General features: G+C 39.7%; 1 protein-coding gene across 1 annotated transcript; it reads right to left on the bottom strand.

The window, feature by feature from the left end:
- Positions 1-86: 86 nt before the first annotated feature.
- Positions 87-13,884, bottom strand: MTERF3 (mitochondrial transcription termination factor 3). Its single transcript, XM_015855910.1, has 7 exons — positions 13,439-13,884; positions 11,343-11,495; positions 10,174-10,363; positions 5,339-5,486; positions 4,045-4,116; positions 1,669-1,830; positions 87-346 (listed from the first exon to the last, which is right to left on the bottom strand). Exons 1-7 carry the CDS (start codon positions 13,731-13,733, stop codon positions 152-154), a joined length of 1,215 nt encoding a protein of 404 aa, XP_015711396.1. The 5' UTR covers positions 13,734-13,884; the 3' UTR covers positions 87-151.
- Between the last annotated feature and the right edge of the window lie 87 nt (positions 13,885-13,971).

Below are 13,971 nucleotides of genomic sequence, written 5' to 3' on the forward strand. Positions count from 1 at the left end.
TGATGGGGGCAGGCCTTTACTTATGAAACACCCGTAGGATGTAATTAATTCTTAGACAATAAGGAAGTTGAGACCTTGAAAGGAAGCAGTTTTTAAAAATGTTTATTTTTTCTTTTAACTTGTTTCTATTCCTTTCAACGTGTGTTAAGAATTAAATCGTTTTTAAGAATTTTTCAAAGTCCTGCATAGACGTTTTGGCAATCTCTGTACAAAACACCTCATCAGGTAAAGACACGAGCTGGTCCAGAGAGATGTAGCTGGGTTGTGTTGGGTCATACTGGGCTCTTCCCAAGAATATAAGAAACATGTGTCTCTCTTTGATTCGTAACAGCCTTGAGTTGAAAACCTAAGAAAGGAAGAAAGAAAGAACCCTAAAATCACAGAAGAGAATCTTTTAAGTAGTCTAAATTTCAGACTCAGATGGATCTAAAATAAAACATTCTTCAGACAAACTGGTGCAAGAAAACACATAATTTACATCTTTCCTCGTTGATTTTGTCAACCATCACGTAGTTTGTATCTATATGCAAATGATTTAAATTCTAGATAACTGTTTCAATATTACATACTGAAATACATAAACCAGGGAAATCAGTGATATAACTCTCCAGCATGATACTTAGTATGCTTATTTAAGTTAGCTATATGGTATAATTTGTGCAATCACAATCACAGCCAAAGTGAAGACAGGGAGTCAAAGGGACATGGCCAAGCTCTTCCCAGTGGTCTGTGGGGACAGGACAAGGGGAAATGGCCATTAACTGGAGCATAGAAGCATCATATTTTTAGTATTAGAGAAGCAGTAACAGATGGAGATAAGCATGCACTTGAGAATGCACTAATGGCCATAATATATAGAAACTGAATTGCCCTAGCCCTGTCCTGAAACTCCTGACTTTTGAGGATGGGAGAGAGAAGATGGCTGCTGTTTTGGCTTCCCAAAAACATGGAATGGAAGAAACTCTCCGCTTTCTCTTCCAAACAAAAGGAACAAAAATAACAAGGTGAAGAACCACAAAGCCACAACAACATAACTGAGAAAGTAGTGAACAAGGCTTGTGATCACGTACAGGTCAAGTAAAACAAAAGCGAGATTCAAACTGGAGATACAGCAAGCATCAGTGTTAGGTAATGGTAGATGTAGCTCATAATAAGATAAGTAATCAAAATCCAGAAGAGAAGTCATATTTTGCCCCATACAACTTATGCTTTTTAGTCAATACACAACAATAGTTGACTTGCCAATAGAAGTTAACTCAATTAGAGTAAAAGTCACATATAAATAGAGTATGTCCTGCATACAGTGAGCCTCCACTTTCATCAAACCAGTAGTTCAGAAAACATACATTTGAGAAATCCTTGAGAAACCTTGTCTTCTCTTGCACAGCAACATCTGTCTTGAAGACATCAACCCAGGGAGGTGGTTGAATCACCATCCCTGGATGTGTTTAAGAGCTGTTTGGATGTGGGTGCTCAGGGATATGATTTAGCAGAGGATTGTTAGAGTTAGGGTACTGGTTAGGCTGCGGTTTGACTTGATGATCTTCAAAGTCTTTTCCAACCTTGGTAATTCTATGATTCTATGGTTTGTTACAAAAAGGTGTGAAAATGATGGTGAAATGAATTAGACCGTGCAAATAGCACCTACAGTTTAGGTTAACATCTCACCTGAGGAAAGCGAGTAAGCATGTTGTGGGGAATGCCCATTATGTTGTGCAGGTAGTCAAATGTCCGTCTGAGTCTCTTTTTACTCGCTGTTAAAATCTTGGGGGTTTTAAATGCAATCTGCTGAATTTCATTACGTTGAAAACCAAACTCAACCAGACAAACCTGAAAAAGAGAATAACATTCTAAAGTCAGATACAACAAAGTTAGCTTGTTTTAACATGCCGGTGAAATAAACCAATGTAAAATTATTCTATGTTTTACTACACAGAAATATGAATGCAATCCATAATAATCTAGTCCTTTGAAGTCAGGGAGTGTGAACTGTTTATCACCCTGAATTAAAGTATAATTTGTTTATGGAGCATTCTTGAAATTTAGATCACTGTGTGAATGCTACCTACTTTTCAGTTTGTCTGAGATGTGAACCAAAAAACACTTGTATCTCAGAACGCATGGCAGTTACAAGCATAAAAATTATCCCCTGAGAGTTTTTCATCACTTCCAATACCAGACTTCCAAAAGAGCTTTTTCATTGTGGAGCTGTTGAATCCAGTAAAACACAGTAATCAAAGTGACTACTTTTGTTTATGTGTTATTTCTTTTGCTAATGTATTCAAGTCATATTTCTTTTTATATTAGGGACTATAATTTCAATTCTAAACTGAAGTCTACTGAAAGAGCTGTGCAGAACATGCACTTTGTTCAGTTCATTTTGCAGTTGGTTCACATCTAAAGTAAGATGTCTTTTTCAAAGCCTGCCTTGACTTTAATTATCATTCCTCAACAGGAAAATAAAACACATTTTTTCAATAAAGCTGTGAGAATTTCTCCCAGCATGCAGGCAGCAAGCAGTTCAGAGTTGTTGATAAAGGAGTTTAGCATCCAAGCATCTCATAATTCAGCCACTTCTTCTATCCAAATGTGACATTTACAAGGAGCTTGCTTTCAATCATGAAGTTTTTATGCTTGCCAGTCAACATAAAGCAGACTTTGAAATCCAACTCAGGTTTGTCTTCACAGCTGGCAAAAAGATGATGCTTTTTGTTTGTCCAGTTTGGTGTGACAACACTAAAGCTCTTTTCCAGGACTCCCTGGCAAATGCAGAGTGAAGGGTCTGGAATCTGGGTTTTGAAAATACCTTTTAAGATACTTTTGGCAATTGCTTCCAAAGATGACTGAAATCAGGTCTTCCAACTCCTGATTCTTTTTGATCTGCTTTATAAATATTTGCCTATCATAGAAAAACTAACCAAGTAAGACAGCATTCACATATGAAGAGACGTATTTGCACTACAGAGGTGTTTTCCACAGATCTGAGTTGGCAGGGGAAGCTTATTACATTAAGAATTACAACTCAAACTATGACCTGGTGTTAAACCAATGGAGAAACCAACTCCACTGCAGAGTTAGTTCTGGAATGGAATGCTACACTTTACGCTTCCTTGTAGGTAGACAAAAGATAGTTACCAAGAACTGAAAGTCTCAAAAAACGCATTCATTGTAATATATTGACTTCCCAGCCTGTGGAAACAATGTTCATTAAAAAGAAAGCACTATTAATTGGAACAGTCTGCTACTTTCCAGTCTCCACCCTTGCCACACACACATTTCAGATTGCAAGACTCCCAGCGCTTAATGGCTTCAGAGTGGTGAGTCCATCTGAAAAATTACATATTTTAATTCATAGTTATGCATTATAGGAGAATGGGATTTCTCAAATTGTTAGACTGCATCATGCTGTTTGGCCTAGCCAGCTTTACAGCACAGTAATTAAACCAATACATAGTTCCATTTTCAAAGGGGAAAGGAGTCCCTGTGGGTTTAAAGTTATTTACCCAACAGTTGTTAATAATGACCATCTGCTATCAGACAATAGGTGTCAAATGCACATTTTGGCACACTAGCTACCTGCCAAGAGGAAAATAATCAAAACCACATTTCTTCCTCCTAAATCTTCATAAACAAAATGAGTTAGCAAAAACCCATCGTAATTAAGAAGAAAATAAGAAAAAAAACCCCACAACCAAAGACCTAAAAAGCCCAAGGAACAAACTCTATTTTTCACTCGTTGTAAAGGAATGGGCAACAATTTGTGTCATCGGCTAGCAACTTTTGGCAGGACGGGAGTCAGATGAAGTTTCTAACCTACATCAGAATAGAAGACAGAACAAGACATTGCTCCAAGTATGCTGCATGCTTGCAAACCATAGAGGAAAAGAAGCTGTTTGACAAAACGCTCAATTATTTTCTGTCTCTCCCAAAACTATTTCATGGAACTCTTTTTGTACAGGATTCTTCTCCAGGGAATTTTATTTTCAATCAACTCCTAAGCTATGTGGATAGGGAATATGCTTTCACATCTACTAATAAGCTTACCTGAAGATTCTCTTTTACGGGCTCTAATTTGCCAGTCAGCAGCCTAGGAAAACGAATTACCAGATCCTTTGTCTGCAATTAGGAAAAACCCACAGACAAAAGAAAGATTGTTAATGACAGCATGCCTACAAACCTATCCACGAAGGGAAAAACTTCATTTTGCAATTAGAAAAGAAATGAACTTTCGCTTACATTTCATCAAAACTCTAATACAAAAATGAGTAAATTCTTTGCATTTTGATAAATTAAATCCTCATGCAAAATTAAATGTCACGTTCATTTGGATAACAAAAAATATACCACTACAAAACAGACTGGAAGACACAGTAGCAGCATTCCCCAGGAGAAAGCATACTGAAGAGCCCTTTCTCTCTCTCTGTGCCTGAGTTGTTTCTCTTGTTAAGCAAAACACTACCCGATAGAGGCTATTAATAGAATTTTTCAGCTGCAGTACTTTATCTGTCTACTTTAGGATCTACTAACACCATTGTATTATGGAAACACAAGAAGTTTCTCCACACTTCCTGAGTCATGGGATGACTTGTAATCTGCCCCAAGTACAAGGCAGGGACTAAACTCTTTTCTACATACATCTCTTACCTGAAGCCTGGAAAGGCCAAGAACAGGCACTGTGACAGCTATGACTGTTTAGCTAAAGAAGCCAACAGCAGAACACGAGATTCCACTTGAAAGTTGACATTTATTGCAATCACCAGTTGCTGCAGGAAACAACTAATGCTGCCCACTCATTCTAGGAAGCTTAAAATACTAGTTCTTGTCAAAATCCCGAAGCACGGTGCTAAAGCTTCTAAATAGTAGTAGTAGTGCTCTCAGAAGCGGTCTCAAAGATTACTCTTGGTAATCTGAGCACATGACAGTGTTTAGTTTGATTTGTATTTGGAGAATAGACTATTTTTTGCTGTTAAGTATGTTGCAGTTACAGAAAAGAGAGAATCTGCTCAAAAGTTATAAAGCTGCATGCAGTTTTCAGCAAAGCATTCCGTTCTGTGAATCACCGCAAGTAATAGAACTGCGTACACACATGCTTGTTTGACAATATCCAACCAGCAGATCACCTTCAAGCACTGTATGATTAAAGTCTTCAGGATTTTTGGAATATTAGATGTCCTATTACCTTTTTAGAAGGCTAAAATCACATTATTAGTCCTGTAATTCTCTGCATTACATGGGCAATGTCACTAAGCTTTGTGATGACAAACCTAAGTATTCATGTTTTAAGGCTGTAGAGATGTCACTGACAAGGTACTTAAAGACTTCAGAGTAAAGTTTTTACCTTTTTTACACTGAGGCCAAGTTCATTTTTGAAGAAACCCAGCCTGTTATCCAATCTTTCCACTGAAAACAACAGCAAATATGGAGCTCTTGAGACCATCTGAGTAATTTCTGCATTACCAAATTTTTTTGATTTTAGGTAAGCCACTCTAGAAACAGAACAAAAACAAAATAAAATCCAGTGATGAAAATTTTATTGCCTCCATTTATTCTGCACTTGTTTAAATTCCTCAGTGATATCTTGTAAACGGACAGATGTTCTATCATTAACATGCAACTCTGCCAAAAATAATTAGAAGGAAATCTGCAGTTATGATAAAAGCAAAATACCATCCCTCCCAATTAATTAGAAGTTAAATAAACCTCAGAGCAGAATGTCAATACTGAAGACAGATTTTAATTCCTTCCAGATGTACTTAAGCAGATAACTATGTTAACCTACATTTAACTACCAGCCTGCCTCCTAGATTACAAACACATTAATAGATCATCATAGGACACAGACAAGAAGATATACACAGCTTGTTGCTATTTTAATGAATTCCATTTCTACTGCTGAAAGAACAGAGTAATATACCTCATGCATCTCCGTTTTGCCAATAACATTGCAGAAGAAATATCACACAACGCCACCTATAAAGACACTGTCCAGAGACATTCCTAAATCAGCTGTTCTGTTACAATAGGTCCCCACTTTCAGTCACTGGTCCAAGTATTTTAGTTACAAAACATCTGCTTGTCAGAAAGGTGAAGGAACTGACTAAAGCTTTTATATTTATCAGAACTGTCTTTCTTTCCAACTCAGATTATTTTTTTCCTAACTTCATTGAGTTTGATGCACAGAGTACACTTGGAGGCCTGTAACTAGCCATGATCCCCAGGGATCAGTACTTGGCCTGGTCTTGTTCAACCTCTTTATCAATGACCTGGATGAAGGGATAGAGTCCACCCTCAGCAAGTTTGCTGATGATACAAAGCTGGGAGGAGTGGCTGACACACTGGAAGGCTGTGCTGCCATTCAGCAAGACCTGGATAGACTGGTGAGCTGCGCAGGGCGGAACATGATTATGTATAAGAAGAGCAAGTGTAAAGTCTTGCACATGGAGATGAATAACCACATGCAGTACAGGCTATGGGCTGACCTGCTGGAGGAGCTCTGCAGAGAAGGACCTGGACATTAAGGTGAACATCAGAAGCCAGCAGTGTGCCCTTGTGGCCAAGGCCAATGGTATCCTGGGATGCATTTTTAATGTGGCCAGCAGATCAAGAGAGATGATCCTCCCCCTCTGTTCTGCCCTGGTGAGGTCACATTTAGAACACTGTGTCCAGTTCTGGGCTCCCCAGTTTGAAAAAGACAGGGATCTCCTAGAAGGAGTTCAGCAGAGGGACACAAAAATGATAAAGGGCTTGGAGCATCTCCTGTAAGAAGAAAGGCTGGGTAACCTGGGTTTGTTCAGCCTAGGGAAAGACTGAAAAGAGATCTGATTAATGTTTATAAATATCTAAAGGGAAGCGGGAGGCAAATGGATGAACACTTGGTGAAGGGGCATAGCCAGCCCTGAGCACAGGTGGAAGCAACTCACTTGTCTGGCCAGAAGGGGGAGATCCTGGGTCCACCCCTCCATAACAACCTTTAAGGGATGGCAGCTGCAAGGGAAATATCTCTATTTGGAGACTGCCACCTTTGAAGTGCTGCATGAGCCCTGATCCTTTGAGAGGGATAAAGGATTTCTTCTTTATTACTAGATTGTGACATCTACCTTTCCTGGGTGATCCAAAATTATATATGCTATTGCCTATCCTTACATCACCATTTACAAAGAACCATTTAAAGAGGTCTGCTTTGAATACAGACATTCAGAAATGTCAGGAATTGTTGTTAGATGAAAATTAGTTATATAAGAACTGATTTGATTTGACAGCAATTGAGATACTGTCTAGACTGCAGAATGTTCTGCAGAAGCAGATATTCAGCAAATGATGCTTCCTCTTGGAGTAGGACAAGAAGAGGCTGTATTAAATCTTTTTGAGAGAAGAAGTAAAAATACCTTCCAGTCACTATATCCCTTTCTACAAAGTTTCAGAAATTAGATCACAATGTGCCAAAAATCTCTACAGAACAGACATAAGAACAAGCTCCAGAGAACCAAATCTTCCTAAGGAGGCATCTCAACTCAAAGGGTAGCAGCCTTGTCTCCAGGCACTACTGACACTGCTGGCTACAGCACCTTCAGAGACAAAAAGAGAAGACAAGGGAGAGAAATACAGGACACAAAAATAGAGGCTTATTCCTTCATAGTTGATCTCATTTTTTTTTGGATGCTGCAGGTTGGCTGTGCTGTACTTCTTCTGTTCTGTTTTTCAAGGCTATGTCTGTCAAGCATCTTAAAAACATAGCTAAGTAAGCAGTCAAAATACCCAACAAACTTCTGGTCGTTCTGACTCTTCTCCTTATATTTTCTGTTAACAAGTCATTAAGATTCACACTTGAAGCACTTCTGTGCTACCTGGAAAAGCAAGAATTTTAAAAGGGGGATAGCAAGATAGTAATCAGCTGACTGTAGAAAACAGTCCATTAAATAACAGTAATTTAATCTGAGCAAGGTTAAAGATAACTTCGTGCGAATTGGCACTAAAGTTAGCCCTCATTCTTACTGCAGGGGTCAGCAGTTCTATGTAGCATGTTAACAGTTTTAAGTCATCATTAACAATACCCTAAAAACAAAGCATCTGGTGCAGCTGCAGAGCAGACACTGATTTGCAACTGTCAAATTATTATGAATTATGGAATGTTCTGACTTTTACAGTGTTTATCCGAAGTCAAATGCCAAATCTATGAAAATTTGTGTTTTGTTTCCTGGCAGTGTGGAATCCATAGCAATAAAACATTCCAGAGTGATGTAACGGATACCATGTCCATCTGCGATGGAGTGTTTATATAAAGGTGATACTCAGCTTTCAAAAGACAGCTGAGACAAGTTCAGCCTCTGCAGAACACTTACCTTAATGTTAGCAGAAAGGCATTCATCAATGCCAATCTGAGATGGACTTACAGGAAAAAAAATAATCAAGCTGTAGAATATGTATAAGAAATTGGCTTGCTCTGTTCAGCCTCAATCTCCCAGACTGACACAGAACAGTCACTGAAAAACAACTCTAAGTTCACAGGTGCGTTACAGAGTTTACTATAGCAAAACCTACTCTCTTCTGGAAACATAAGCAACTCAGACAATCAAGACTACTGCTGGAAATGAGCTAGGTTAGTTTTGCCTGCTGTTTCTAAAAGGCCACTTACTGAATAAGCAAATGGAAGAACAGAAGAAAAAAAGAAAAAAGTCAAGTCTATGCCAGTATACCTGTTTCCATAAAGATGTACTGTCGGAGTTCAGTCTTGGAAAGCTATTGCATAATCCAAGCAGACAGAGGTTTTTAAAGTAATACTAAATACTAGGATATTTTGAGTTCTTTACAAAGCAAAAAATGCATGTATGTGAGTGTTCAATTAATGCAAGCCTCCTTGAGGTACTTTTGACATTCAGTGTCCACCTCCTGTAGTTTTTCTGGTCTATAATCAATACACCTAATGAAAGTATAGATCAGAAGAATTAAATCACTCCATTTCAGAATCTAACTCCCACTAAAGATTGGCAACAAGCAAATACAGCTGAATAAAGAAAGCTAGAATCTCTATGGCTACAAGATAGATCAGTATAGTTTGGTGCTGGTACCTTGAATGCTTCATAATTTAATGGTATCCCACCTGTAAACATTTGGAAGGAAGCAGTAAAACAAAAGAATAAAGAGAAACTGTTTCTATCCATAAACCAGCAAGGAGAAATACTGGAACACATTTACAAGTCATCACATCAGCACTGTGGCAAGGAACTTTTGCACAAAAATATATGGGCAAAACCTATATTCAAATGCTTTGGATAAATGAAGAACTAAGAACTCTTTTTTTAAGGAAAAAAATATATTGCTATGTATTATCTTAAATATCTTTAGTATTTTTAATTTGGTATGTTTAATTTTAGGAAGGATTTTGTTTAAAAGTGAAGTGTTTCCTGTCATAGATAGAAATGACATCTTTAAAGTTCTAGGAACAATACTCCAAAGTTAACAATCCCAACTGTATGAGACTTCTGTGAATGTATATTCACAGTTACCACCGTTATGTCATATCTCTAGAACTGACCAGACAAATAATTGTTAATGAAATAATTACTGATAAAGAGGATGTTCCACTGTTGGCAGAGAACAGGTAGAACTATTAAACAGCTTGGTTCAAACAACACTAAAACCAACAAAATTGGTAGTCACAGTTATAACTTCCAACACAAATCCTATCACTTTTCAAATCATGCCTCTGGAGAAAAAGGAGTATATACATGCATTTATCTTATTTCTTTAGTGCTTACTTTCAGTCAAGTAGCTATTATATTCAGAATACAGTGTCTTCTGGAGCCTATGTAATCAAGGGGCAGTCTCCGTGGTAAGTAAATTCCAAGTTGCTACTAAAAGAGACAGTCTTTTCTGTTTATTCTCCTTTCTGAAGTATGCGTCTCATCGTTTTATGGAGATATGGCTTTACATCTTTTTAAGTCAGACTGAAAACTTAAGCAGTTAAATTTGATATGATGGTCAGTTTTCAAATGGATCAGAGTGTTGACTTGATTTTTGACACCACCACCGTGTGTTAATACTGACTGATGGGAAAGGAACGTGGAGCCAGGAGCTGAATATAAGTGGCAGCAGCACACGTTCAGACAAGCTTAAGCCAATTGGGAAACTTCAACCCTAGGGCCTCAGCACCCTGTTGATACTTTAAAGGCATACCTGGTTTCTAGAGCTTCCACATCTTCACCAAGGATGTATGGATTTTTGGTCAGGAATGGTCCCAGTTGATTGTCTTCTATACCCACATCCTTCAGAAACAGAAGTATTTTAGTTATATCTTTTTCAAAGTCCAAGGTCAGTAAGAGTTGACCTGCCTTCTGACGTTTCTCCACTTGAGATAAGTCAACTCCTACAACAAATAAAATGAGAGACCGTTATAGTTAAACACAGATCTGTTTTCCTATAAGTGTTTCAGAAAGTCACGCTGAAGCTTCTAAGGAGTAATATGTTTTATTTTATGCTCCTCTTGATTAGCATACCTTGCTCAACACACTAAGATTGTATATTATGGAAATGTTCCAGATAAAACAAGCAGATTGTTTTCAGACTCTTTCTAAAGGGAGACATCTCCAGTGAATCCCACATGTGAGAAATGGAGCATGCTAGTATGTATCACATGCAGAGACCTGTCTTGTTGCACAGAAATATGTACAAGGAACTAATTCCATTACACAAGGAAAGGGGACAATTTCGCAGTGAAGTGCCTCTGGTGTGTGACTCACACATAGCAAATTCTTATTGGACAGGGCCAGATTTCTCCCTCTCAAATACGTTTTTACCAACCTTTTTCTAGGATTCCTTAAACTTTGTGAAACAAGGAAGGCAGCAGCAACCACGAATCCACTATTCTTTTTGCACAGTTCAAATGCTTTTTGATCAAAGGAAGGTGCTCTCTCTCCTTTCCTTTTCAGTCTACTGTGTCCCAGTTCCATGGTTCTGCATAGCAACCATTCTCCTTCCTTCTTAGGATGGAGAGCTGCAGTAACTTTCCCAGCAAAGTAAAATATCCTTACCCAGGCAAAAATAAAAGATCAATGGAGTTAGGCAAGTTACAGAAAAAGCTCCCTATTTCCACAAGCTCTGGGAGACACATTAAAGAACAGCCTTGTTTTCAATTAATAAAGCATTGCAGTAAGTCATGCAGGTGACTACCTGTCTTTTTCCATTCACCCTGCATAATATCTTACTGCCCTTCTTACTGGTCATCGTTTCTACAGCCTGAAATTTTCAAGTTTACAAAGCTACCAATTAGATCAAAATACAAACCTGCATGCAGAACCTCCAAAGCTCCAGGCACACAGAAAACATGTAAACCAAATCACACATACCTAAATGGACAAGCTTGGTCAGGGTTTCTGAGTGATCAACATAATCTCGAAGTGTGGAAGACTGAGGGGGAAGAATTGGATCAGCAATGATCTTCACAGCTTCTTCCTCAGAAATCTCCTCCAAAGCAGATGAAGGTGGAACATCATCCCAGTCTTAGAAATAAATACAGAAGATAAAGTGATTGACAAAACCACTCCCCTCAAATGCTATGGAGATCTCCTCAAATCCATTTCAAAATGCAAGAACATCTTGCTAGAAATGAACAGCTCATCTACTGTTATTTAAAAGCACATGCAAAAAGACTCTGCTCCCAGTTTTTGCCTCTGTGACATTTCCTTGTCACTGTCCATCAGATCTTGCTCATAAGGCTAAATCTGAGCCAAACGCCCAGCAAGGCTGCCATCAGCCTCCCAGCTTCATCACTGTAGACAACAGATCATATCACATTACTGAAAAAGGCTTCTTGTCTTCCCAGATGCATTTTTGCCTGATCACATCCAGACCAAAAGCTACTGGAACAATTATTTTTAATTACCTGGTAGGTCCATTGTCTTCTGAATACAGTACTTGAACTGCAGTTGTTTTTAACTTTCAAGGTATTTCACAGCCAACTCCAGTTGTGTGACCATGTCTTACCCATTACAAATGGCTGCTGACTACCACCACCTCTGACAGCTAAAGAATTTGAGCTAAGAAGAGTTGCATAGACTAATTCAACTGTTTTAACTCTTGCCCCTTTAAAGCCTGAGCAAGAAAAGCACAATAAAACATTTTCAGCAACACTTACATCTTAAATAATAAGAGCTCACCAGAAGTCAATATGGATATGATGCATTTCCTTTCAGGATCAATATAGACTACGATTCATTCTCATACCACAGATGCACTTTTTTTTTTTCCCCGCTTCAAAGTTTTTTAAACTTCTTATCATGAAACAGATCTCAAATTAATAAATCATAATAAAAAAAAAATAAGCTGTGTCTTTCTCATTACATACTGCCAACTGGGCATGTTGCTCCACATACTTGCACAACAGTAAATGTGCCTGCAGATCAAAATCTGGCACATAAACAAGCTGTGCTGCAGGTGCAGAGACATATAAGGTGGCTGATCTGGCAGATCTGCTGCTGCACTTTTTCTACAACCAGCTGCACAAACACACAGGTCTCAATTGCAGCTCTGAGCCACCGCAAAAATAAGCTCCGTAGGATCCAAGCTGTCTGGGCTCAAAGCTGAATCTGAACATATAAGACTGCCTTATAACTCCACATCACGTTTCCTCAGCATACCGGTGTTATTTTCAGATAACAGTATTTTTTTTTTATGTCCTCACTCACATATGAATATAAAAAAAGAGCCACTCTGCAAACATTTAGCAGAGAGAAGTGAGGCAGACAACATCAAGGAGATCCATTTCCCTCAGGAGACAATTTGACAACCATTTCTCATTATAGCAGCTCTTCACTTTGCTGTCTCCTGTTGCCTACCCTGGAACAACCCTTAGTGCTGTGTGAATTGTTTTGGGCTGGTTTCCCCCATCCCACAGCAGATAGTTATGAAAACAAAACGTGTTCAAGGACCTGTTCCAGCCCAGCACATTACAACTTGATTTGGATTAGCTCTATCTTTGGATTTTGGGTTTATATGCAATGGAGCTACAGCAGGGATTCTACGTTAGTCATGGGGTTAAAACCAAATGAAGGCAAGAAAGTCAGCTAAATGTGAGGGCTGCTCTGAAAGTAATGCCTCCTATTTTATTCTGTTGGCCTGCAATGTCAGAGGTGGATGTTGGTGGTACAGCAGGAAATGCTGCACCTTCCCACAGGCATTTTGGTACATTTTGTTGCCATGTGACAGATGGCAGCAGAGAGGCAGTCAGACAAAACTGCATCAGACGAAGTGGGATGAAGCAAAGATGCATCACTGAATTCCTCCACATGAGAAAAAAAGTGGCACCCAATGACATTTACTGATGCTGAATGCTGATAGAGACCAGACAGCAGATGTGAACAAAGTGTGGAATGGACTTCAGTTAAGAAGAAAACAAGAAGTGCCAATAGCAACACTGAACTCAAGTCTCCCTGAGGCCTCTTACCTTCATACAGCTTGGCTGTGCTCAGGTCAGAGACTGTCTCTGGTGCTTGCTCCTGCTTTACCGCTACAGGCAAACTGCTTCTGGGAGCGCAGGCCTCACCCTTGGCACGGCAGGGCTGAGCACGGCAGGGCTGAGCACAGCGTCCTACAGCCACGTTCAGCCTCCACGGTGGAAGCCTGAGGCCGGAGAGCAGCGCAGGCAGCGGGGCCGCCCCACAGCTGCGGCTCCTCGGGCCTAGTAAGCCGGAGGCCGTCAGCCAGCCGCAGCGGGCGGCCTGCCGCACCCACACGGCCATCAACCACCTCCGTGGAGCCGAAGAGACAGAGGGAGCAAAGCGGACGCCACGCTGACCTCACCCACAGGGCATCACCAGCACCACGCTCACAACCACCATACACCAAAGAGCGCAGGCGCTCGGGCGAGACCACTCTGGAGCGGGGAGAGGGGCGGCAGAGAAGGAAAGGGCCGCCCCAGCGCTTCCACGAGGAGCCGGCTCTGCTCCGCCCACCCCCCCGCCTTCTCCGGTCTCGTGG

Source organism: Coturnix japonica, chromosome 2 (assembly GCF_001577835.2).
Source record: "Coturnix japonica isolate 7356 chromosome 2, Coturnix japonica 2.1, whole genome shotgun sequence".
Lineage (NCBI taxonomy): Eukaryota > Metazoa > Chordata > Aves > Galliformes > Phasianidae > Coturnix > Coturnix japonica.

What these genes read in the sequence shown, in the direction of transcription:
- MTERF3 (XM_015855910.1), bottom strand. Translation starts at nt 13,733, where the DNA reads ATGGCCGTGTGGGTGCGGCAGGCCGCCCGCTGCGGCTGGCTGACGGCC. An exon ending in GACCAAGCTTGTCCATTTAG is followed by an intron (nt 10,364 to 11,342) that starts GTATGTGTGATT and finishes TATTTGTTGTAG; the next exon opens with GAGTTGACTTATCTCAAGTG. An exon ending in CCGTAAAAGAGAATCTTCAG is followed by an intron (nt 1,831 to 4,044) that starts GTAAGCTTATTA and finishes TCTCTTTTTCAG; the next exon opens with GTTTGTCTGGTTGAGTTTGG.